This window comes from Leptonotus elevatus, chromosome 2, assembly GCF_054856555.1.
Source record: "Leptonotus elevatus isolate MCC_2025b chromosome 2, RoL_Lele_1.0, whole genome shotgun sequence".
Taxonomy (NCBI): domain Eukaryota; kingdom Metazoa; phylum Chordata; class Actinopteri; order Syngnathiformes; family Syngnathidae; genus Leptonotus; species Leptonotus elevatus.
The window spans coordinates 18112091-18137301 of NC_141240.1; the positions used below are offsets into that span (position 1 = coordinate 18112091).

The 25211-nt window shown below is 40.1% G+C and overlaps 1 protein-coding gene across 1 annotated transcript; it reads right to left on the reverse strand.

The window, feature by feature from the left end:
* Positions 1 to 3164: 3164 nt before the first annotated feature.
* On the reverse strand, positions 3165 to 24888 carry edn3b (endothelin 3b). The gene is made up of 5 exons (XM_086069036.1): positions 24873 to 24888; positions 20292 to 20657; positions 19977 to 20193; positions 8316 to 8474; positions 3165 to 4779 (listed from the first exon to the last, which is right to left on the reverse strand). Exons 2-5 carry the CDS (start codon positions 20359 to 20361, stop codon positions 4725 to 4727), a joined length of 501 nt encoding a protein of 166 aa, XP_085925162.1. The 5' UTR covers positions 20362 to 20657; positions 24873 to 24888; the 3' UTR covers positions 3165 to 4724.
* Between the last annotated feature and the right edge of the window lie 323 nt (positions 24889 to 25211).

Below are 25211 nucleotides of genomic sequence, written 5' to 3' on the forward strand. Positions count from 1 at the left end.
TATAAAAACGCGGTAACTTACTTCCGTCAGTAAAACGCCACCTCTCCCCATGTGGTTGAAACAAAACTGCTCCTTGCCGCAAGAAATCGTGGAGGAGGAAGGGAGGAGTGGGAAGTAGAGAGAGGAAAGAACACGGAAAGAAGAAAAAGAAGAAGAAAAAAACCTGAGCTGGTCACAAACCAGGGACCTTCTGCTTACTGGGCGAGCACAAGTTTTACTTGTAGTTTACACAAGTGTCAGCCAGAACGAGATTATATGATGGCCAATTGTCATTGCACTTTGGCATTGTCAATTTGAAGGATAATTGATTGTTTTGAATTCATTTGGACAGAATGTTTACTGGTAAAAGCTACTTTTGTCATTATCCAATGAAGGTCTCAGAGAAAGGGGGTGTGCGTTTAGTGCGGGAGGTGTTTGTGTCCGCACCTAATGACGTCACAAAGTGAGCACCCGCTCGTTTTCTCAGGTTGGGAGGGGCTGATGCTTGGAGAGCAGAATGGCCTAGAATTTCTCATAGAGGGGCGAATGGAGGAAAACACAACCTAGGTGATGTTTTTAGTGAGGAATTAGCATTTTAACATGGCTAAAAGCTCAGAAAAGCTGATTTTTCATGTTACTGTCCCTTTAGTAGTCAATGCTTGTCAAATACACCGTATACTTAGATCTTGTTTTATGGTCTATGCACATCTAATATAGTATATTTAGCCCAAAATTGAATGGCCTTTTATACACCTCACAGCTTCTGCTCTGTGATTGTGTTGTTCGGGTAAAAATCCATGTGTGTAAATACGTCACTGCCTGGTGAAATCTCGCTGACAGGGTAGCTTTGCAGATGTCAAGATTAACGTCCAATTTTTATCCAAATATAAAGCCTGCTTCAGTTCTGAGGATTTATGATTTAATGTGGGGTGGGAGTTATGTGCTATCCAAACTTTGCTGCAAGGGAGAAACCAATCAAAATTGGGTCACTTGAACCATGGAGCAGGGGCATTTAATCAAGATGCCATGAACCAGTGCCGGAGTGTGGACCACTTGGACACAGTACAAATAAAAACATATTTTAATAGTTATTTTTTCCACATTTGTTTCTGTCACATTGTGTAAAGCCCACGTAATAAAGCAGTGAAAATAACCACACAAAAAACATAGGAGGGCTTCTTTGAAACAATAGGTGTTTTTTCAGTTTGTTATAATAATAATAATAATAATAATAATTAATTTCATGCATACAAGGTAGCAACACAAGCAATACAACAAATAAATATGGAATGAATAAAAGGTCATTCAAAATAATCGATAAAGAAGGGCGAGTGAGCAAGGACGAGAAACAATAAACGGATGAGGTTAAATGGAGTTAGATTCTGTCATGTTTTGGTTTTCAGCTGTTTCTGTTTTCCCTTGGTGTTGCTGGGGAAACAGCTAGAGGGCGGATCCTGCCAACACACCTGCTGCCCATCAGGTCATCAGGCCACAATAAAAGCCTGGCAGCAACAGAAAGGAGCGTCGGTTTATTGCTCCATGACGCTACTCACCATACCTGACGTTGTGATACTGCTACCGTTCTAGCGGCAATCTTTCTTGGTGTTGTGGACACCACTAGTGATTTGACTAGTAGCGTTTTTCGTTGATCTACTTTGTATCCCACACTCCTCTGTTTTATCTGCCCTCCGGCGTGTTCTTGTGTTTTCTTGTTTTTGCCCATGACGTACACCTTTTTTGTAGTCGTCGCCTTTTGTTGAGTAAGCTTTTTGTCCACGTGCTGTGCGCTTTTTGTTGGTTGATTAAAACTGAGTTACATGCATCCCTGCCGTGGTTCTCCTGCCTTCCTGCATTTGGGTCCTACAACTCCACCGTGACAGATTCAGGATTTGTAAAATGTATATTTTGAGCCGGGATCTGAAAAGAATGACTAGGAAGAGGATTTGAAAGTGTGGGAGGGTTTATCAATACGGAGGAGGCTAGAGTGATATGGCAGGGAAAGCTTATTTTTAATTTGGATGGTTTTACAACTTAGGGTGACTATTGGTATTTCAAATTAGATGTGGCTTTGTCAAGCTCGCCAGTGGAGTTACTGCAGGATGTGGTGGATGGAGCAGATTTTGATCATAAAAATAACTTTTTTAGTAAACTATAAAGGACTCAAGATGGGGATGACAACATTTTGGACCTGGATAGCAGCAGTTTGAATGGTAAGGGATAGGCGGGGGGTGATAAGGGTTTCGTGAATGGAAGTAAGCAGACAGGGGGATATTTTTATGTGAGATTCAAAAGCGAGTGTGTTATCGTGGATGATACCTGAGTCAACGGGAAAACGGATGAATTGTTACAATGCGATGGAAAAACTGTCAGTTTTGACAAGTGCAGATTTGGTATCTTTAAGAAAGATTTTGGCACTGTTAAGATTTTGAAAATTAGAGGTGAAACATAGAGTTTCGACTGGGTGCAATCAAGATGGGTGGTGGGTTTGGCAGGAAGGTAGAGCAATGAAAAAAGGCTGTAAAATTGCAGAGAGAGAGATAACAATCTCGCGACAAATATTTAATTCCCTGCGCAATAATGCGACACGTTCATCATTAGGGTCATTGTCAAAAGGACATGCCATGTTTGGACTTTAAGCTATAGGCGTAGTTACACAAAAACTGGTCTCAGCGGACTTTATGAATGAGGAAATGAAATGTCGTGTGTGGCAAAAAGGAGGCGGGGACAGAGAAAACCCTGAGGTTCATTGTGGAAAAACCTGCAACCGACCAGGTTTGGTTCATGGATTGTGTTAGTACGGTACCTGACCGAGAGCTTAAATGACCTATTTTTATGAAACAGGCTAGAGTTACCTCTTTTCCTCTGGTTTCAATTACCTCACTTTCTGAAACGGAAGACGAAGAGCTTCCCACATTTCAGGGCTTTTTGGCCCAGCGTTCTCACTCAGCCTGCTTTGTGAAATAGACTACTGGTTCACACCAGTTGACACAGGTGCGATTTGAATGATTTGTGTTTGATGAATTGGGTGTGGCTGAAGAGTGAGTGTGATTTGTACCAGTAGAGTGGACCTTATTTACGGAGTCGATTTTTTTCTCTCTCTTTTGATTTCTGCCGCTTAGATTCATTTGAACATGTCTTAGGTCTGCTTTCAAATCCAAGTTGAAGGATGCACAAAAACACAACAATTGCCAACTAGTTTATCTGCTCCGTTTTTATTATAGCTCTCTTTGCATTACATTGAATGCTTTACCAAATGTTATGATGGAACCTTGAAAAAGACATTTGTAAATTCTCATAAATACATAACAATACTCTAACCCCAGTATAAGCTTCAGGAGCCACTAAAAGTAGTGTCCCTTTCCTCTCTCCAGAAGACCACATCGTGACACAATTATCGTACCCAACACAAACATAGTTACAACGTAAAGACTTGTCGGCATTAAAGTATGTCAAGTTGTTTTGTATTTGTCAATGGGCTGCTTGTAAAAGGGGACACGAGGGAGCTAGTAGTAAATAGAGGAATGATTTAATTATTGGTTAGGTTGAGAGAAATTCTTGCCCCAGACCGTATGTTACTGTTATCCTTCTGTGGATGAGCTCCATATTAAAGTCCTACGACAGTCTGTTGAGGCCTTGGGCAACACATTTTTTCACCAGCCTCAGAGAAAGATTTCATCTCGACTGAGGTGTTTGGTGATTTATTAATAATGCCCTCCAGTAAATCAACACACATTGCACACACAAGCTCTCACAGATTTTTCTCATTATTGGAAAAGCTCCATCCTAAAATTTCAACTGGGTATCTCATTCTCTCATAACCTCCCCATCAATGGCAGTCAATACATTCGTTTTTAATGAAAAGATTTATGCAGTATGTGCAATATGCATCACTTTGGAAGGGAAACTATATTTGGCTCCAACATACATAAAATAGGCATAACCAAGATGCATGTTGTGACTGCAATTGGTTTTGATAATAATGATGATGATGCTCAATTCTTGCTGGCCCAATTGGAGCTCGAAATCTGTTATAATACATACGTAGAAAAAACCCCATCACATTTCGGTTGGGTTTGGGTTAGTGTTACAGAGCAGAACACAGCACATTTTACATAATTAAAATTATTTATATACTTTTATATTATTTCTGTTAAAAAATGTTTTACAAAATGAGTCTTTAAATTTTGTCATTAAACGTAATATCAGAAAACACAGCAATATAGAAGAGTGCCTTATAATCTATTATTATTACTTATAATGCATTCTGAATTTGTACTTTTCTTCAGTACTTTCATCCGCAACTCACATTTTGTTTTCTATACAGAAAAGCCGTCCATGGTTTATTGAGCGTTTGCAGCTCAGCTCAACAAAAGAGACAACTCTCGTACACAATATGTTAGCAAATATGAATACAAAAAGGGAGTCTCATCAAGCATGGTATAAGGTCACACACATGTATTTCAAGGTGAAAATAATCCTTACGCCGATCAGGAGAGAACAAAAAAGAGAATAGCCTCTGGAGAACTGTATCAAATTTGCTGAAGTGTTCTTAAAACCACTCGGCCAGACTGAACTTGCTCCCAGAGTTATGATGCTCAGGAATGTCGGCAGTGTCAATCTCTAAAGTTCTTTTCTTGAATGCGAGCGTACCTGTGGAAGCAAGTGAGCCAAACAGACAATGATGGGGCTGAAGATGCAAGATGGATCCGCTCCCTGAAGAAAACAGATGAAGAGGCGTCCAACTGTCAGCCGGGCCTCGGGACTCTGTGAAGACTCGGGTTTGGCCCAGTCTGCAAGGAGCTTGAATGGAAAAACACTAAATTAAATTAAGACACAACATTTGCTTGGCAACGCAGGAGGTTAAACACCCCTATGGACTGTAGATTTATGATGTAATGAAGATGCAATGACATTGCTTCAAATTTTTGAAGGAGTGCCTGACTGCTCTGACGTTTGTGAGAGATGGGAATGATAACCGCCCAGCATTATTCTACTCAATATGACTCAGACGAGAAAGCATACGTTTAGAACATTCAGAAAGAGATCCTCCCATCTCTCAACAAACCTTCACTTTAAAAGTCAATGGAGTGACTTTTTTCCATGTTAGCACACAAGCTAGAAATGTTAGCACATCACTATTCCATTTGCAGAAATGATAAGACGTTGATGCTTTAACTTATGGCATGTGTGTTCAATGTGAAGCGGTTTATTTAGGCCTTAACTCTTTTGGTATCCTTTTTATGCTTTAGTGTCAAAACTATCTTATTTCAATAGTTGTTTATTAAAAACCCACTTTTTAATTTCTTCACCACTAGTTGGGTCTGTGGAGTGCAACCTTTCGTGAGCTGCGTGACCAATAATTTTATACAACTGAATTCCAATGTAAAATGTATTTAATGAATTGTTTAATGATTATTTTCAAATAAATTATTTAAACTAGCCGGACTGGGTGAAGATCTGCCATTTTTAAGTGACAACCGGAATCTGTCGGCTAAACTAGACAGAAGCACTTTCATGTCAAAGCCAAAAGGTAGGAAGAGCTACTTAGTTATTAGCTAACACACTTATCAGTGTTGAGAGCTCACAACTAGCCCATACTGGAATGTTTGGGAAAGCTGTCAACGTGGGGGTTAGGGGGGCAATTGTGTTTGATAATGTGTCATGGATCTTCAGACTAATTGGCGAGTGTAATTCAGTGACTTGTTGATGAAGTACAGCCTACATGAGTGAAAACTAATTTTAGAAAGGGACAGATTTTTTTCTTTACGCTAAGTAACCCAAAGCTGTATTGGCCCCGCAATACGGGGTTGAGCAGTGGATAATTTGATTGAGACAGAAACAAAAACAATCGATATGATTTGACAGTCATTGTACATGATACATATGATCAATGGAGAAAAAAAATCTGCAATTTCTGGCACTATTTCATTCCTCTAATTTGATATAAAAGAAACTGCCATGCCCAAAAAAAATGCATTCAATAATAAACAGAAGACATGACTTAAGAGGTGACAATAATTTGTTGTGCATATACGGTCACGCTCATCACGGGCACACCCACATACGCAAAAAATACAACTTCAAAGCCGCCATAAGAAATGAGGTAATAGGTCATGAGGCTGAAGTTCCAAAAGTATTATGAGACATTGGACTTTCTCTGAAAAAGGATCAAAGGGGAGATTATGGCCAGAGCAAGAAGAGCAATAATGCTGCGGAATTGTCTCACAGTACTTTCTACATATTAAGTTCCTGTGATGTCTGCTCATATCCACCAGGAAGCATATTAACATTTTATCTGGAGATTGCTATGATGAATTAACAAACATTCAAACCCTCATTTAATCGCATTTATTTCTCTGGCATTGGGGAAAAGGCTGACAGATGGAGTTCTACAATAGAATTTCATCTTTAGCAGATTTAAAAGTATTATATTTAGTATTTTAAGACCTTCCACAGTTAACTATAGGCATATAATCATTAAATCTTACCTTTGACACCATGGCGATGTAATTTTTTCTGAAATATTAGGTATTTTGCTGGCTATTTTTCTAACGCGGAAGTAAAACGGCTGGTTCAGTAAAACCCCGCCTCTCCCCGTCCTCTCAATTCGAGCACTCCTTCTTTAAATGCGGAAATTGGATGGATGTTCAATTCTTCAATAAACATTTGAAACAAAACGGCTCCTTGCCGCAAGAAATCGTAGTGGAGGAGGAGGGAAGGAAAGGGAAGAAGAGAGAGGGTTAAAAAAGAGGGGGAAAAAAAAACAGGACCTTCTGCTTATAGGGTGAGTGTGCGAACCACTGCACCATTCATTCACAGAATTTTTTACTTGTAGTTTACACAAGTGTCAGCCACGGAACGGAATTTAAGCCGGCCAATTGGCATTGGAAGTGTGAAGGATAATTGATTGCTTTGAATTCATTTGGACAGAATGTTTCCTGATAAAGGCTACTTTTATCACTATCCTGCGCGCGTGCAGGTCTCAGAGAAAGTGGGCGTGTGTTTAGTCCGCAGAGGCGGTGCGGGGGTGGGTCCGCATCTAATGATGTCATAAAGTGAGCACCTGCTCGTTTTCTCTGGTTGGGAGGGGCTGGTGCTTGGAGAGTAGAATGGCCTAGAATTTCTCATAGAGGGACGAATGGAAAAAAACACCACTTCAGTGATGTGTTTGGCGAGGAATTACTATTTTAACATGGCTATAAACTCCCAAAAGTTGTTTTTTCACATTACTGTCCCTTTAAAATGCACATGTGGAGTTTGCAAAGCTCCATCAAATATTGCATAAAGTGACTGTAGAGAGTTGTGTTGTAAGGTAAATAACTACACTAAACTAACTAAACTTGACTAAAACAATTGCAAACTGTACTCTGATGCTACTATGTCTTTTTATGAAATAAACATAAATTTTAAAAAATCTGTGCATTTTTTGCCTGGTTAAATTGCCATGCAAAGTTTCACAGTCTATTCTACGAGTGAGTTCACCACATAATTTTTCAGTAAGTTTCCTTCTTGCCCACGGTTGGATTCCCAAGTATTTTTCTTGCAATACATTGTATATGTTGGTGCAAGGCTGTATGAACATTCCCCCTTGAGCACATCAAAGTGGTTCCCTGCTGACAGACCATACATTTTAGTTTAAATCCATTCATCCATAGTATATCAATATTTGGATTTTGAATGGATGGGTTAAAAGTTTGTTTTTCTTGAAATCATTTCTGGTTTGACTCAGTCCCATGTCTAATGCTGTAATTACTAGAACATGTCTGTCCATTCCAGTGGTGGCATCCAGTTGGACTTTTTAGAGCTCTATTTTCGTACACAACGTAGGTGTGCTTTGCGTAAAAACTGCCGCATCTTAATTTGCGTGCCGGGGCAAATCTAGATTACCATGTTAGGGGATTTGGCAGACAATGCTGCGCCATGCTGGGCATCTGGCAGACCGAGAGTTTCACCGGCGCTTCTAAAAAAATTGAAGACTGCAAGTAGACTATAGACAAGCTCAGAGAAGGTCTAAGTTGTGGTGCAGGTGGTGTAACTTGATTAAGGTGCAGACATACATATTTTCTGCATTTCATTCATAATTATGACAACAAAGCGCATTGAACCCTCTAAATCACTAGAAATCAATCTATTGAATACATCATTATTATCAACATTATTATCAACGCCCTCCTAGGCCTCACAGCTTTATGAGGTGGAGTACAGTTAGACTGCACTTTGTGCTAGACTTGCATTGGGCATGAAAATAGGGCCTTTAGGCCTTTACTCCTCTTTCAATGGCAGGCTTTGTAAGACGATTTCATAATGACAACAGAGTGAAAAAGAATGAAACTGACCTTGATTGACAAAAATGATGGCACTCTCGGTCTTCATCGAGAGAAGCACACATGCAGCGCTGATTGTCTCTCTGCTCGTGCTCACTCGGCCGTCCAGCAACAGCACGTCGGATTCGCTGGGCTCCTTGGTAGCTCGACATTCCATAGGGTACCGTGCGTCTGCAAGTTTCCACAAAAGAGAGGCTGTTTTGTTTAACGACAGCAAAACATGCCCAAACAAATATCTTCATATATGATGGCATATCACAAGATAAATGACAGAGCATGTCAATGAACCACACATGGTAAAGGATGCATTATCTGTGCATCAAGCATGCGTCCAGAAGCAGGAGGGTTATTTACACACTAGTGTATATGCTAACATACACTCCATAAAAGGTGTATTTATGAAAGAATTTTGGAATGGAAAACTAAAAAAGGAATGTCGGACATCTGTGGAAATCAAAGTTAAATTAAACAAACTTGGAGTGGCCAAACTTTAGCCAAAATTGTGCAGCAAACTTTTGTGATGGCATGGCAATGGACCCCGCATATAGTGGTTCGGCACCCGCAGATTTGCATATTTGCATATTTGCAGCCTATCAATTTTATTGCTTTCTTTAAAATATTGTAATATTTTGTAATATTTGGTTGATTTTTTCTGATTTCTCCCCATTTTTCATGGAAATGCTGAATATTCAATGTTCATGTTTTTTTTTGCGTGCTCCTGATTTAGTGCTGCAAATGGAATTTTTAACAAGCCTGCGAGTAGGAGGCTCCCCACAGAGTTCTGCCATTTGCATCAAGGCAATTATTTTGCCAAGTGCCAGAGCTTGGTCCGCATTGCCAGCAGTAAGTCGGATTCGTTTCCAGTGAGGGTTGGACTCCGCCAAAGCTGCCCTTTGTCACCGATTCTGCAGCCAAGGCGTTGAGGGGGTCCGGTATGGTGGCCAAAGCATTGCATCTCTGCTTTTTGCAGATGATGTGATGCTGTTGGCTTCATCAAGCCGTGATCTCCAACTCTCACTGGGGCGGTTCGCAGCCAAGTGTGAAGCGGTTGGGATGAAGATCAGCACCTCCAAATCCGAGACCATGGTCCTGAGTCGGAAAAGGGTGGCGTGCTCTCTCCGGGTGGGGGATGAGATCCTTCTCCAAGTGGAGAAGTTCAAGTATCTTGGGGTCTTGTTTACGAGTGAGGGCAGGATGGAGTAATTTTTTTCTAACACCAGCGAGTGATATCTGTGGCAATGTTGATCCTTGACTGTCCTTTAATCCGGGTAGCTTTCCTTTTCCTTTTTTCTTTTTTGTCTCCTCAGACAAAATTTTTCAGTTGTTTTGCAGTTTCCACCAGGAAAGCAGAAATCGTGCGTCGACATTCAAATTGACTTCCGTCTAGGGCCCGGGGGTTGTCCCTTGGCGCTGCCGTGGCCTGGGGGGCCCTGAGGTGTTGCGCTTGCTCTGTCCTGGCGGGGGTCGACGGCTCCCCTCTTTGGTGGAGATTTTCATGCACGCCACCACACCAGCATCTATCGAAACTCAGACACAATCTGAATCTTCCTCTGGTCGTTGAATCGGTGGTGTCTGTGGATCTCACTCTGCTTCGTCTGTCCTTCCTTCCTTTCCTTAGTCTCTCCTTTGGTCTCTTGAGGTCTCCCTGATTTGGTGGAATTTAGATGTTTCTGGGGTTGGTGAAGGACTCTGGTTGGGGGCCCAGTGGGTGGTGGGTGGTGTCTGGTCCGTGATGGATATCACTTTCCTTTCTTTTCTTTGGTCCTTCCTCGGGTCTCCTAACGGCCTCACGACTCTGACTGGATTCTGAAGTGTTCGGTTTAGGTGAACGGTATGGGATTTTTGAATAGGTTTTAGGTGAACTAATACATACACACTCACACGCACGCACGCACACACACACATGCACATACACACCCACATACAAAATAAAAATGTATAAAAAATATATATAAATAATAAAAAAATAAAAATAAAAAGAGAGCAATGATGATGACATGTCAAATCGGTAAAATTACCAAATGAAATGAGCTCTCTGGGGAAAAAAAAGGAAATTTTTTTTTGACTTCTGTCTTTGTAACGAATGGGGAAAAGGGGAAGTGACGTATGCCATAAACCATTCAGCACATTTGTAGTTTTTTGTGAGGCATCATCTTCAAAGTTGCTTAGTGCCAGTAAAAATTATACCGACCCCCTCAGGCCATGGCAAAGGTACCATTCAACTAGTTTTAAGTCGATGCTTAATCAGAAGAGTTATGAAAATATGTTATTAAGGTGTAAAAGTTCCTGAGTGCTACTTTCACGCTGCCCTCAGACTTGTATTACAAATGTCACAGCTCACCTTTTTTCTGGGTTTGGACACGTGACTTTTGCAAAGCAAAACCGAGGGCAATTGTGACATCAATTTCAGTCAACAGAAGAGGGCGGTATTGGCCAAAATGGTGGGCCTCTGAGAAGAAAGAAAATGGATGGATTGGTCTGCTTAATTCCTATTCCACACATGCGATTTTAATGTATTGCAATGTATTTGTGCAGCAGTCAGCAGCAGTTTTCCCTTCCCCTACAGTATGTTTGTGTGCAGTCAAGTCAAATTCCATATCCAGGAATTTTTAAAGAATCTCTCATACCACAGAGAGAGAGAGAGAGAGAGAGAGAGAGAGAGAGAGAGAGAGAGAGAGAGAGAGAGAGAGAGAGAGAGAGAGAGAGAGAGAGAGAGAGAGAGAGAGAGAGAGAGAGAGAGTTGGATATAAAAGTTATCTCTTGAGGTCTCCCTAATATGTTGGAATTTAGATGTTTCTGGGGTTGGTGAAAGATTCTGGTTGGTAACCCGGTGGGCAGTAGGTGATGTCTGGTCGGTGCTGGATTTCACTTTTCTTTATTTTCTTTGATCCTTCCTCGGGTCTCCTGACAACTTCATGACTCTCGCTGGATTCTGAAGTATTCGGTTTAGTTAAACAATATGGGATTTTCAATAGGTTTTAGGTGAATTAATGAGCACACACTCACACGCACGCACATATGCACACACACGCACGCACATGCACATAGTCACGCACATACAAAAAAAAGAGAGAGAGAGAGAGAGCAATGATGATGACATGTCGAACCGGTAAGATTACCGAATGAACAATACTGAGCTCTCTCAGAAGTAATGATTATGAAGTTTGGATGACTGATGGACAGGGAAGGGATTTAGGGGTACAGTACAATAGCATTCATTGGTCCATTATGGCAAGTGGATGTAACATTTATAGCTTGTTTGAATCTCCAGTATTAATATTGAAGAAATCAACGTCTTTATGTCTAGTCATAATTACATTTTGAATAATTGAAAATAACTGAGCCAAATCCACTAAGAGTGCTAAATATTGCTCCACATCTGCACCCGCAGCTTGCTCCCTCTTAACTCATTCACTGCCATTGACAGCTATAGACGTCAACAATTCATTTTAACTATTTCTAAAAGTTAAACATATTTTTCAATTTTTGTTAACAAGAGTATGAAAACCTAGATTTTTTTTTTACATTTAGAACAGATATAACATTTGTGATTAATCGTGAGTTAACTAGTGAAGTCATGCAATTAATTACTATTACAAATTTTAATTGCCTGATGCCCCTAATTTTTAATAATCTTTTCTTTTTTTAAAATATATTTTTTCTTTTTAATAATTTTTTTTTATATAAAGAAAAGATTATTAAAAATGAGGGCCGTCAAGTGATTACCATTTGTAACCGTAATTAATTGCATGACTTTACTATTTAAGTCACGATTAATCACAGAGTTTATATCTGTTCTACTACAATAAAAAAAAATCTAGGTTATCATACTCTTGTTAACAAAAGTGGGAAAAAATGTTGAACTAATAGAAATAGTTTAAATGAATTTTTTACGTTTATAGCCGTCAATGGCAGTGAATGAGTTAACGTCCTATTCACTAAGGATATTGCTCCAATGATATACCAGCGCAAACATGCCCACAAAGTTTGACAGCTGGAAGCAAATTTGCGCCTGATTTACCACACATGGCAATGGATTTGCGCCAAGAACACGGCAGTAAAGTAACAGTTGCGAGAAAGATGATGTTATCAGAAAGTGAGGTTGGACCGAAGAGGTCCAAAAGCGTTTTTCTCATTTAGCGTCATTAAGCTGTAGCGAACGGAGAGGACGATGACGACGATGTCATTCATTCATCCATTGAATGTCCATAAAATACCAATTATTGGTGCGATCATCTTTTCTATTTTTAGAGAATGATGTGGGCGGCATACAGTAGAAACGGAGTGTTAATGCATCTGTCGTAAAAATGATCGCAAAATGCATAACCGCACCCCCTGACGAATGACATGCGTGATCTGCGTGAATTGGGAGCAGCTCTCTCCGTGACACTACTGCCATGGTCACTTGAAATCACTTGAGAGCCTTTCACAGAATCGATGAAGTTTACACCAGCCTTTCATATACGTTGTTTGCATCACTCAAACGACGTGTGGCTATTAGCGCTGGCGTTAGTGAATTAGACGCTGTTTATCAATGAGTCTCATTTGCATAGAGGTGGGCAATTTCTCCGCCAAATGCATGCAAATGAACTAATTTACGTACACGCAAAAACTCCTGGGCACCGAGACGCAATCTGGTTGACACTCAGTTAGTACTGAATTTCCCCATCTGCGAGCGCTTAGTGAATTACGCGCTCCCTGATTGCTAAATTTATACCGGTTAGCGCTGTGCTGTTAGCTACGCAAACCTTTAGTGGATCTGGTTATCTATCATTGTCATTTCAAATATCGTTAAGGACAAATGTTGTAAGTTTTGCCATTAATTTGCAGGGGGCTGTGCTTAGAAATATCTACAATTCAGTTGATCTGCTATGTGAACTAAGGATGTCTGCAACAACTGCTTTATCTATATTTCAGTCAGAATTCCAGTTTACTCTTCCATTCACCTTAATTCAAGATGCTACGTCCCATTTTAGATATCTCCAATTAAGTTTTACTGAGGTACATATGTATATGATTCAGTTGCAGATAACCCCTGGTGAATTACAGATATCTGCTACTGAATTGACGATATTTATAACTCTATTGGTGAGTCATGCAGCTAGAAAGATCTACAACATCATTTTGCCTAGTTAAAACGAATTGTGGTGAATTAAAGAGATCTTGAACAGGATTATTAAATACGGAATTGTAAAACTGCTGGAATTGTATCATTCAAATGATGTAGACATCTCATCCTGGAGTCACAGATATACAGTATATAGTTTAGTTGCAGATATCCATAATTCACAGAAGATAACGGCAACTGAATTATAGATCTCCTGCTATGACTGGACCCAAAATATGGGTGTCCATAGGCCTACACATGAATGACAAAAGTAATGTCATTTGTCCTTGCCGAAATTACTTTGCAAATATCAGAAATGATAGGAAGAATGTAGTTGCAGATATCTGAAATGTTCTTTTTCAACATCGATAACTGCATCACTATAGTGTATTTGTTAAATGTTAAAAGGGATTCCTTACCATTGGCCCACACCCCAAAATACACTTTAGTTTAAACGGGAAAATGTGATGTAATAAAGTCAAAAATAGTATATTAGTGTTGTAACGTTCAAGTCTCGAGAGCACATTTTGAAAGTTTTGGTCTTGTGTCGGACTCGAATCCCAAAAATCTTGCTTTGGTCTTGTCTCAGACTTGAACAAGCTAGACTAGGATTTTTCCGTCACCTAACTGCTATTCTTCAACATCAAGAATGTGAACATATGTAGAAGCGCTTAAGCTAATACCATCAATTCAAGTGTTACTAACATCCTATCACCGCCGTAATGACTGCAACCTTTGTAGTGTTGTTAACCTCCACCAGCCACCACCACCACCACCACAAACAACAACAACAACACACACATACACGGAAATGAAAGGTGCTAAACTTAAGCACAAAAGTGCAAACGAGGACAGCCCGGAGCAAGATATGGCCACTATCTCAACAGTAATTAAGTTAAGTTTCCTCAACCACAAAGACTTCCTATGTAAAAAAAAAATGCAAATAAAAAACAATGCAGACCGCAAATTCTGTCCTCAATTCAATGAGACGCCAGGGACAATATCAAACAAACGGTGTACCCAAAGAAAAAATAAATCCAGGTGAGATAACATTAATGGTAAGGAACAGCAAATCCCTTATTAAAATCATATATTTTAGATATTGTACAAATACTGCGCTAGGCTGTATAAATATGACAGCAGCGTAGGACAATCCATCTCAATCACTGTAGAAATAAATTCATTGAATTAATTAATCCATCCATTTGCTTAACCGCTTGTCCTCACAAAGGTTGCGGGGGGCGCTGGAGCCTATCCCAGCTGGCTTCGGGCAGTAGGCGGGGTACACCCTGAATTGGTTGGCAGCCAATCACAGGGCACACAAAGACGAATAACCACCCACACTCACAATCACACCTATGGACAATTTGGAGTGTTCAATGAACCTGCCATGCATGTCTTTGGAATGTGGGAGGAAACCGGAGTACCCGGAGAAAACCCACGCAAACACGGGGAGAACATGCAAACTCCACCCAGGAAGGCCGAAGGCCGGACTCGATCTCACGTCCTCTGCACTGGGAGGCGGCCGTGCTAACTCGTCAGCTCCCGTGCAGCTGAATTAATTAATATCATTATTATTTTAAACTTATTTTTAATTGCACTCCCATGACTGTGCGACACCCCGACACATGGTAGTGGTGGTTTGGTGTTGTCACACGGAGGCTCGATTGGGGGTACAAAGCGGTCTCCAATTGCCCATGTCACATGTCACTAAAGCATCATCCACAATTCTTCTTGCGGTTCCCTTAGCTGTAAATGCACTTTGCACACGCCGTTATCTTGCATGGATTCCAATAGACCGCAAATTTGAGTAGATTAACAAGGGGACCTGCTTTGATTGGCCGGCAGTCGGCTCTATTTCCTCTCACAACGGCACAAACACTATCGCCCATCTGCATTAGACTAGCGAAATACCAAAAGAAAGAAAACACTGCGCTTTACACGGGACTTGCATTGGGCATGAAAATAGGGCCCTTGGTCTTATCTTGGTCTCTGTGAGTTCTGGCCTCTGGGCAAATCTTGGTCTTGGATAGTCTGGTCTTGAGTACAACTCTACCATATAACATCACTGATTGCCTGCCTAAGGCTGAAATGAAATAATTTGGCTTCTTCTATTTATTTTAATTATTATTTGTTTTCATTTCAGAAAGCATTACACTACCTATAGGTTTAAAAGTGACAACATTTAGTCATTTTTACAGCTCAATTAAAAACGACTCATTACTTCTTCTAGCCTGAAGGCACAAATGCTGCAAAAATTATCCTCCTGAAGGCACATCGCTACTGTGCTTCTAACTGCCTTTTCCGCGTAGCGATGTGTGTTCGTGCATGCGTAATCAGTTTCCAAGTATAAAAGCAAATAGGCAGATCTCGACGCTGCCTTTGTACATACGTTCACACAGTGCATTCGTGAATTCAAAACACACTGCACGGTACGGCGGTAAGATGACGCCACTCCATAGAATATAAGACTATTTTCACGCCTTTCTTTTGAGGTAAAAGGTAAGCTTTTGAAGGATGGGAGACCAACGCCTTAGCTACCGAATCTTCAGCAAAGTAAGGTATTGAGAATTATTCGTACTTTTCACAAAGAACGGTACAAAAGGAAAGATTGGCTTTGTGGATGTGCTTCAATTAACTGGCTCTTTCACATGACGTTTGACATTGCTATTGCTAACTTGATTTTGTGAGGAATTTAACTGTTTTACAGGGAGATATTTATTACATCCTTTCTGGTGGGTTTTATAAATGAATGAAATTGTCTGTTTTTCGTTGTGCGGCAAATGGGAGGCAGAGTGCACTGCACCGTGTTTACCGCAACTGGCAGACGGTGGCCCAGAACTTTAGCTGAGTGGCAAATGTTGAGCTGCCGCACCAGAGGCGATGGGTACGAACCCCGAATAAAAAAATTAAAAAAAGATTGCAGAACAAAAAAATGTAAGACTTCAAAAGAGAGTAATGTTTTCTTTTGTTTTATGTTCTACCCATACAGAGCATCTAAATAGTTTGAATGTACGGCATTTTGGGGTAAACTGAGTATCATTTATAAGTATCTTGAGGTCGGGCCGAGTTTCCTCTTTTTTTTTTTTAATGAGAATATGGTCACCCTAGGATACGGTCTACACTCGCCTACCGACACACAAATTTGTAATTGATGTGTGCGTCTCAATTTCCAACTGCCTGCCTGCCTACCCAAACCTAAAGATCACTGCATGTCACATGTACTACTTTCTAGTGTGCCAGACACCAAGTGAAATTATCCACTTTCACGTCACACTGAGTCATTAATCTTGAAATAATACAAGGTGATGCCAATACAAAAGCACTGTTTCATCTGTTCCCAGTGGTTTAAAAGTTTAATTTTACTTGAGGAGGAACTGTTTTACTTTATCCCCCCCCCCCCCTTTGTGGGGAAATATTTATACACTTACTGACTTTATACAAACATTTCACTATATATCAGTACACAGTGAAGACATTCAAATATGTCAATCTGTCCTGACTTGCTAGGCGGTAAGAGGGAGTGTTGTGGAACTGAAATAGCCCACAGCAGTCTTGGCAAAAGAAGACAGAGCACAGAAAAAACGACTGTCTTGCTGAAAATGGTGATTCAGTAATGGACGACAAGCAACAACCGTGGAGATAAGCTGTTGTCACTACTCAAGTGTACTAAGTCCTTTGGCTATGTGTGTCCCGCATTAAGGAACCAACCATTTCCATGACACCTGAGCACACCCAGCAAACAACTTCTTGAACATTTTAATGATAGTGATAGATGTGGCCCACCATGGCTCAATGGTGATTTTGTTACCTCTACAAAGCAAGGCAGTAACTCTTCCCATAAAGTGGTAAGGACAAAACTTAGTGGAACTCATTATTTGGGTTATTTACCCACTAACCCACCTGTTTGCTTTCAGTTCACTGACATTACCTTCCATTTCTTTTTAAATGGCATGTCTAAAAATCAAAGCCAAATCACCCAATTTTAGGGAAAAAGTACAACACTAAAGTTGAACAAAACTTTTGTTGTGCATGACGTCAGCATGTCAGGCCACAACTCAGAGTGATGCTGCCCAAAATATAAATAAACAAATAAGGTCTGTGCGTAAGATGTCCCACAGCTAAGGTCATGTTGTGCTTCTTCAGGCACCAAACTGAGACTGAATCAACTGCTGTTCTCTTGGTTTGATGCAATTGACATATTTATCAAAGATCAATAAATCAATTATGTCCATCTTTACTGGCAACAGATTGACCCTGGAATGGATTGTTTCTTTATCATTTGTTGCAGGAGAAAAATGATGGAGGGCTGAGTATCCAGGAACAGATTGCTTAACACCAGAGCTTTCTATGTCTTATTTAATCTTAACAGGCAGCACAGTGGTTAAGCAGTGCTGCCAAATGGCGGGATTGTTATAGCTTCAATCCTGTGCTGAGAGTAAGTACTCTGGCTTCCTCGCTCAGCGGCCATGTCTCCTAGTCTACCAGGAGCCATGAAATATGTATTACCTCCGCCAAGTACGAAGACGAGACGCATCGCTTTCTCCCGTGTTAGTTAGCTAGTTAGCCATCTTACGCAAGCAAAAATAACACTGATTCCCATAATAGTATGGAACGCCTAGAACATGAGCAGAACCCACTATACTACATTTTCAGAATAAAAGAGGGATTTCCCTTTGTCAAATGATGGGATACTAACATTTGTATTACCATCTTTAACTCTATGCAGACCATGTACATTCTTTCCACCTTAACAGAGGACTGAACTCTACTGTGGGGCCTTTCAAAGAACTATTGTGTAAGTGTAGCACAACACACAACTGCCAAAACATGCATGCACTCAGACACTAGTGAGAAAAGTGCACATGCTGCAACTGATTTACAGTACTTATCAGTCAAGTTGCATCCGCCTTTTATCCTTTCTCAAATCCACTGTGATTTAAGGTTGAATCATGGCAAACATAAATTCATTCCTGCATCATCCTCCCATGCAGTAGTCATCGAGACCCTGTCACTGCATTTCCTGCAAAACCCATACAGCTGTTCAAGATGTTTGAAAGGTCACAGGTTAGATCCGTTTTTCAAAAGTGAATACTGTATAAGACCTGTGGGAAAGACAAGTTCATTGACATGCCTCAAACACACGTCACGATATAGTTTCACTGAGTGATTAATGAAGCAAGACTTCATGTTAACGTCAAGCCAATATAAATCTTTGCTATACGTTCTTTTCTTTCTTTTTTTTTTTTCCAAGTTGCAAACCGCAGATGCATAATGTTTCAATACTTTGAGCGCTTGGGAATTTGTCTGCTCATGTTTGCTCTTTACCAATGTGTTTTGAGCAGTTCTGCCAACATGGTGAACAATTATTAGCTGTGTTTGATATGTTGACAGTTAATAGTCAAGGAGGCTGATAACTGATATTTGGAGCTTATATTCCCTTTCACTAATTGGCATCAAACTAAAACTCCAACTATGAACAATTATTGTCGTTGAAATGTCTTTAAACATATGTTTATTGAACAACTTTTTAGATATGCAAAATGTTGATATTTTTTTAAATTCTTAGACAACAGGCATCTTAGTTTTAAATTTCAAACAAAAAGTTCAGGAAGCTTTGGGAATCATCAGCTTGTCTTAAAAACTTAAAACAAGTAAATAGCTCCCTATTGTTTTCTACATTTAATAAAGTGTTCAAAAATTTCAAAATATGTGAAATATTTATAAATTTTCACTTATCTTGGTTTTCATTTCTAACGAAAACAGAAGGTGCAGAGTTCCCAGGGTTAGCAGCATCTCTTATAAATAACAAACATTTTAGATAAATAGTTCCCTGAAGTTAACACAGTTTTAAATTGACACTTTATTGGTCATCAGAATTCTTTTTTTTTTTAAAGGCCTATGTTTGTCCAAATGCTGAATATCTGCGCCAATAATTGGCCCGGCTGATAATCGGTCTAGTACTGGCTTCAGTCTAGGGAAAATTGAAATCAATGTGGCTACGCTTATTTTCGATCATTGAAGAAGACAGAGCATCTAGAGTAGCTGAACTGCGCTTATTAAATTTTTGGCATTTGAGTTCCAAATAACATTTTTTTTTATTATTATTACTATTACTTTGTGGAAATGCTCATATTTAAGCGTTTTATTTTGTGCACACACAGTTTCTGAATCACTGCTCTTTGATACTAAAGTATTCTGTTGCTTGAGTTGGACCTGTTCAATAAATTAATTAGAAATCCTCCTTGTTAGAGTTAATACAAGCCACTATTAAAAATTAAGGGGTCAGAGAAAGAACAGTGAGTAAAACTGAGTGTGTATTTGAAATAATTACTGCTGTCACTTGCGTCAAACTATAGCCTTTAGATGTTTCTGTTGGGGTCGCCATCACTTGAAAACGGACCTGTTGTGTGGCCTGAGGCTTTCTGGTGCGGTTAACTAAGATGTTTGCCTTGCAGGCTTCACAGCTATTTATGTGCCGCAAAAAGAAAAATTCACAAATGTGTGCTTTTGGCAGTAAACTTTAGTAGTATGTAGTATGTCGTATTTAACAAAGGATGTCTTACTCGGGAGTATTGATCCAGATGATGTCCAAATGGCAGTAATAGATGCACTCTTTATCCTTGTAGGAATAGCAGGTGCAGCGCTTCGATCTGGACTTTGGCTCCGCCGCATCAGAATTCTTTCGATCCGCGACTTCGCCGGAGTTCAACTCCGTGCTGGGCCCCGAGACACCTCCGGGGCTGACCTCGGATATGACCCAAGCATCACACCTCAACACACCTTGTATTGCACAGGAAACACATGACAGTATTAGGAAAAGAGGGAAAGAGTTTTCCCGCGATGGAAGCACAGCTTGCACGGCGATGTGAGCCACGTACCTTGTAAGAGAATTAAAGCAAGGATTTTGTAAAGCATGATTCTCGTGCGCATATGGGAAAAGATCCTCATCGTGTGTGTTAAATATTCCCAAATCCTAAGAGAGCCTTGTGGTAATGCGACGACGTGGTCATATTAATCCAACACGTGTAACAATCCACTGATGTCCATGTGCAGATCCTGGCAAAAACAAAAACAAAAATGACGTTTATCCCTCCGTTGCGTTCATATTTGTACCTTCATGTCATACATCCTGCACGCAGGGCTGTGTCGACCTGTCTTTACTAGTCCCTGCAATAAATGCATATGCCCAAACTCTTCTCCGTGTCGCAGCATCTGGAGTAAAGAGCAGCCTTCTTGCCCGCCCCCTAAAAAAAAAAAAAAAAAAAACTAAATAAAGATGGATGGATAACTGGTGTACACCCCCCACACCACCTCCCACCACCCTCGATCAAATATGCTTGAAAGGGAGGGCTCCAGTAGACTTGCTGTTGATACATGGCATGAGCGATGTTTCCTTAGTTTAGGGCTAGAGAGCTACAGTATGTAATCATAAGACTGCATGAGCTCTGTAATATCCCATCATTCTGCAGATAAGTTCAGCTGTGTGACGAGGGTCTTTGTCCCCTATGTTGTTACCTACCTGAGCACCATCACACAATACTCATCTGAATTCTCATGGTTCAGTTCACTCCAGGTGCACATAGAAAACAGGCTTACCCGACCACATGCAGCATTCACAATGTAAGTGCATGCTGGGTTATATAAGAGGCTTCCTGGAAATAACACAGGGTGCCTGCAAGCAAAGATGAGTGTTGCCTCTTGAGTTCAAAAGCCAAGTCATCGCCTTGATGATGAACATGAGACAAGATGCTGTCATGTTCAGTCTCTTTAAATCATAAGAGTTACCCTGACTAACTTGTTCTCATCCATTCATTTTCGAGGCTGTCATGTCATGGTATGATTGGCTGGCGACAAGTTCAGGGCGTTTGCACGGTACCCCACCTCTCCACCGAAGTCAGCTAGGATAGGCTCCAGCATGCCCGTGACCCTTGTGAGGATAATGCTGTGTTCAGACCGAACACAAAATAACGCATCAGCCCGCGTGTCTCACAGATCTTCTAATATTAAAGACAGCTAACTTTCTGGTACACATTCCATTTCTATTATAATAATAATAATATAATGAGAAGCCATGATAGAGACATATCCCATAAATCACATTCCTTTCATGTTCTATCTATTTTTTCCTCTACGCCTTCAGTGGTGCAAAAACACATTAAACCATAAGAAAGCAAAACACATATGGAGTTCAATGAGCAAAACTTGTGAATTTATCTCCCGATTGTTATTTTCGTGTTAAATTATACCTTTGAATACCTTGAATGTGATGCATTGTAAAGCGCTTTGAGCAGCATGCGCTTCAGAAAGCGCTATATAAACTCCGTCCATTTACCATATTTGGATGGTCCGCAGTGATTCACAAGCAGGGTGCTGTGTGTGGCATCCTATTGGACTGTAAGCGAAATCATCAAATAACGAAATTATCCAATAACAATTCATTTGTATGAAAATTATTATGTATTATTACAGATATATCTTTGTTTCTCTGCCAGTCACCTACACCGAAAAGCATTCAGTGGTAGAAGGTACAATAAACCTGAGTATCCCGTTTTCATAAATAAGTCACGGCTTTCTGCAAGTATATATTAGCTTTGCGTTCAAACAATCAGGACCAGAATTGGTTTATTTGTTTATTTATTAGGATCTCCATTAGCCATCACTCCCTTGTGGGATCCTTACACATATCACGATTAAATAAATAATAGAAACATGCAAAATGACAATTAAAATCGTCAACAGTAGTTACAAGGGAAAGATTACAATATTCAATTCAATAATTTCCGACAAAGTGGAGCATTAATTACAATTGAAAGAATTTATTAAAAACTATTTTATAATTTTGCAAACACACAAACTCAATACCTAAGCTTATGAAACAAAAGTAACAAAACAAAAACTATAAAAATTGGATTTTATTCAGTCAACGGGTAAGCGAGCACGGCGCTGCCCTCTGCCTCCGTGTTTTTTTTTTTTTGTCCCCCTCTCAACTGGAAATCTAAATGCGATCATATTGAGAATTTGAACATGTCTTTAGAAAAAAAGCAGCGGCTTCCCATAGAGGAAGGCGGTGTGGGAGAAGGTCGCTGCTCGGGTGTCGGGTCAATGCGTACATTTAAATGTAGTCCTTTGCAATCACAGTAATATTACAGGAGAAACTTCTTGAATGGTAACTCATTAATTCATTTAATTTATGCAATCCTGCGGGGGAGAAGCGCACTTGATTTAAGATGAAATATAAAGACATTCTTCAAACCATTATAAGAAAAACAGACCGAAATAAACAATATATGCTGTGATGTGAGCGCATGACTACGGCTGATAATGTTGCAAATGTAAGGATGGATTAAGTTGTGTATGTAGGTGATGGACTGTGATGTGGAACGATACTGCTCAAAAAGATAACTGTCCGGAAATGTCAGCATATCTATGTGCGGTCTGATAACAATCTCACGACGAATATTTAATTCCCTGCACAATAATGCGGTACCTTTATCAACAGGGTCATTGTCAAAAGGACATGCCATGTTTGGACTTTACGCTCTAGACTATAAGCGTATTTACGCAAAAACTCGCTACAGCGGACTTTATGAATGAGGAAATGAAATGTTGTGTGGCTGAAAGGAGACGGGGACAGTGGACACCTGCAACCGACCAGGTTTGGTTCAGGAAATGTGTGTACCTGACCGAGAGCTTAAATTACCTCTTTTTATGAAACAGGCTAGAGTTACTTCTTTTTCTATGGTTTCAGTTACCTCTCTGTCTGAAACGGAAGACGCAGAGTTTCCCCACATTTCAGGATTTCTTGACTCAGGGTTCTCACTAAACCTGCTTTGTGAAATAGACCCCTGCAGTGCAGGCCGAGCTGCTCTATTTTGAGTGAGCAGTAGTTTTGACATTTCTTTTTGTGAAGACCAGACTGTTGAACAATAGTCCAGATGTGAAAGGACAAGAGACTGGGTTACAATTTTTAAAGATGACTCATCTAAGAAACGAGCAAATTTTTTCATGATGAAATTAGCCCTACTCGTCCTTGTGACCATGTTGCTAATATGAGGTGTCCAGAGGTCCATTTCACAAAGCAGGTTCAACAAACTCTGAGACTAACCCTGAACTGAGTTGACCTACCCTGAGTTAGGAAACTCTGCATTTTTGGTACCAGGACAGCTGATTTGAGTTAGTTTGATCAACACAGAATAGTTTCAACTAGAGTTAAGTTTGTGCACCACTACTCTAAAAAGACCGCATCAATGGAGCCCCGATTCGACGAGTCACCATGGCAGCAGGGAAGCAGAATTAAGCTAATCCGAAGTGAATATATTAAGTTTAATGAACTCATAATTCATTAAACTTAATATATTCACTTTAGATTAATTTAATTATATCATGTGTTACCAATTGGAGCAATTTTATTAAGTTGGTCAACAATTCAATTGTCAAAAGGATGCACCATTTTCATGACTTTTAATATAGGCCTATTGACAGGGTTTTTTGTTTGTTTGTTTTGTTTTTAAATAACAGCAGGCAGAACTATGTTACGCCAAAACTCACCAGCTGACTGAATGAATGAGGAAATCAAATGTCATGTGTGGCTGAAAGGAGGCAGGGACAGAGAGAAACTCGAGGTTAATTGAGATCAACTTTGTACCGACCAAGTTAGGTTCATAGAGTATTTTACTACGGTAACTGACCAAGAACTTATGTTGCTTCTCTTTATAAAACAGGCTAGCGCTATCTCTCTTTCTCTGGTTTCAGTTACCATATAATTTCCTTTTGTTTTCATTAACCCATTCATGAAACCAACATGAATGGGTTAATGAAAAAAAGAAAAGAAACTAAAAGTCAAATGTCTGATGCTAATTGCTAATGCTAATTCACACTGCATGAGTCTATTTGTGAGTAAACTGAGATGTGATTCTCATTATTTCACAATTTTTTTATGGTGGGCTGCCATGAAGTTTATCTTCTGTGGCACAAAAGTTCCACAATAAGGTCTAATATGTAATCATTCATGTAGTTGCTCAATAAATAATTCATTGACAAGCACAGGATGACAGATATCATTGAGGAATGCTTTGACAGCCAGTTCTCCAGAAGCAACCTTGGTGGAGACATCTGGAAGTCTTCAAATGTCAGCAAGTTCACATGTATAACTACACCTCCACTCCGCATTACACCTACTCAGTCTTCCCCAGGGCTGCTTTATCTAATGTAAAATGGGTCACATGGCTCAATAATGTTTGGGAAACATTAGCACATATGGCAGAATGTACAGAACCATAGATATGAATAAATAAATATTTTTGTATATGTATTCATATCATTATAAAAATCCATTATTAATTTAAAAAATATGCAAAAAATACATATGTTTGATCACATCAATGTACTTTTTGGGGGGTGGGGGTTTTTGGGGGTCATAGTAATTGCTAATCTGACCCAATGGGTCGACCGCCGCTTACCTTCCACAAGTGGGGCCTGATGGTGGTCATCGCTGAGTCCTGTGATTCGGGCTCCTGCTGCTTGTCTCCCTCTCGCAACTTCACTAGCTTTTGCTAGCTTCTCCTCTTCTCTTATTGGCTGCTCCAGCTAGTTGTTGCTAGCTGCTCTTGTTAGCCGCTCCAAACAGTTCTTGCTAGCCACTCTTGCCTGCCGCTGGTATAATTGATGGTAGGCTTGAGCAGTGTTGTCTCTCTGAGGCACCGTGGCGCACGTGCTTCAAAATCGTTTGCATTGTATTAGTTCACCACTAGATGTCACTAAATCCTACACACTGTCACTTTATAACTAGCGTTGGCCAA

What these genes read in the sequence shown, in the direction of transcription:
- edn3b (XM_086069036.1), bottom strand. Translation starts at nt 20,361, where the DNA reads ATGAGGATCTTTTCCCATATGCGCACGAGAATCATGCTTTACAAAATC. An exon ending in ATCTGGATCAATACTCCCGA is followed by an intron (nt 8,475 to 19,976) that starts GTAAGACATCCT and finishes GGAAACTTGCAG; the next exon opens with ACGCACGGTACCCTATGGAA. An exon ending in CATCATTTTTGTCAATCAAG is followed by an intron (nt 4,780 to 8,315) that starts GTCAGTTTCATT and finishes TTTCCATTCAAG; the next exon opens with CTCCTTGCAGACTGGGCCAA.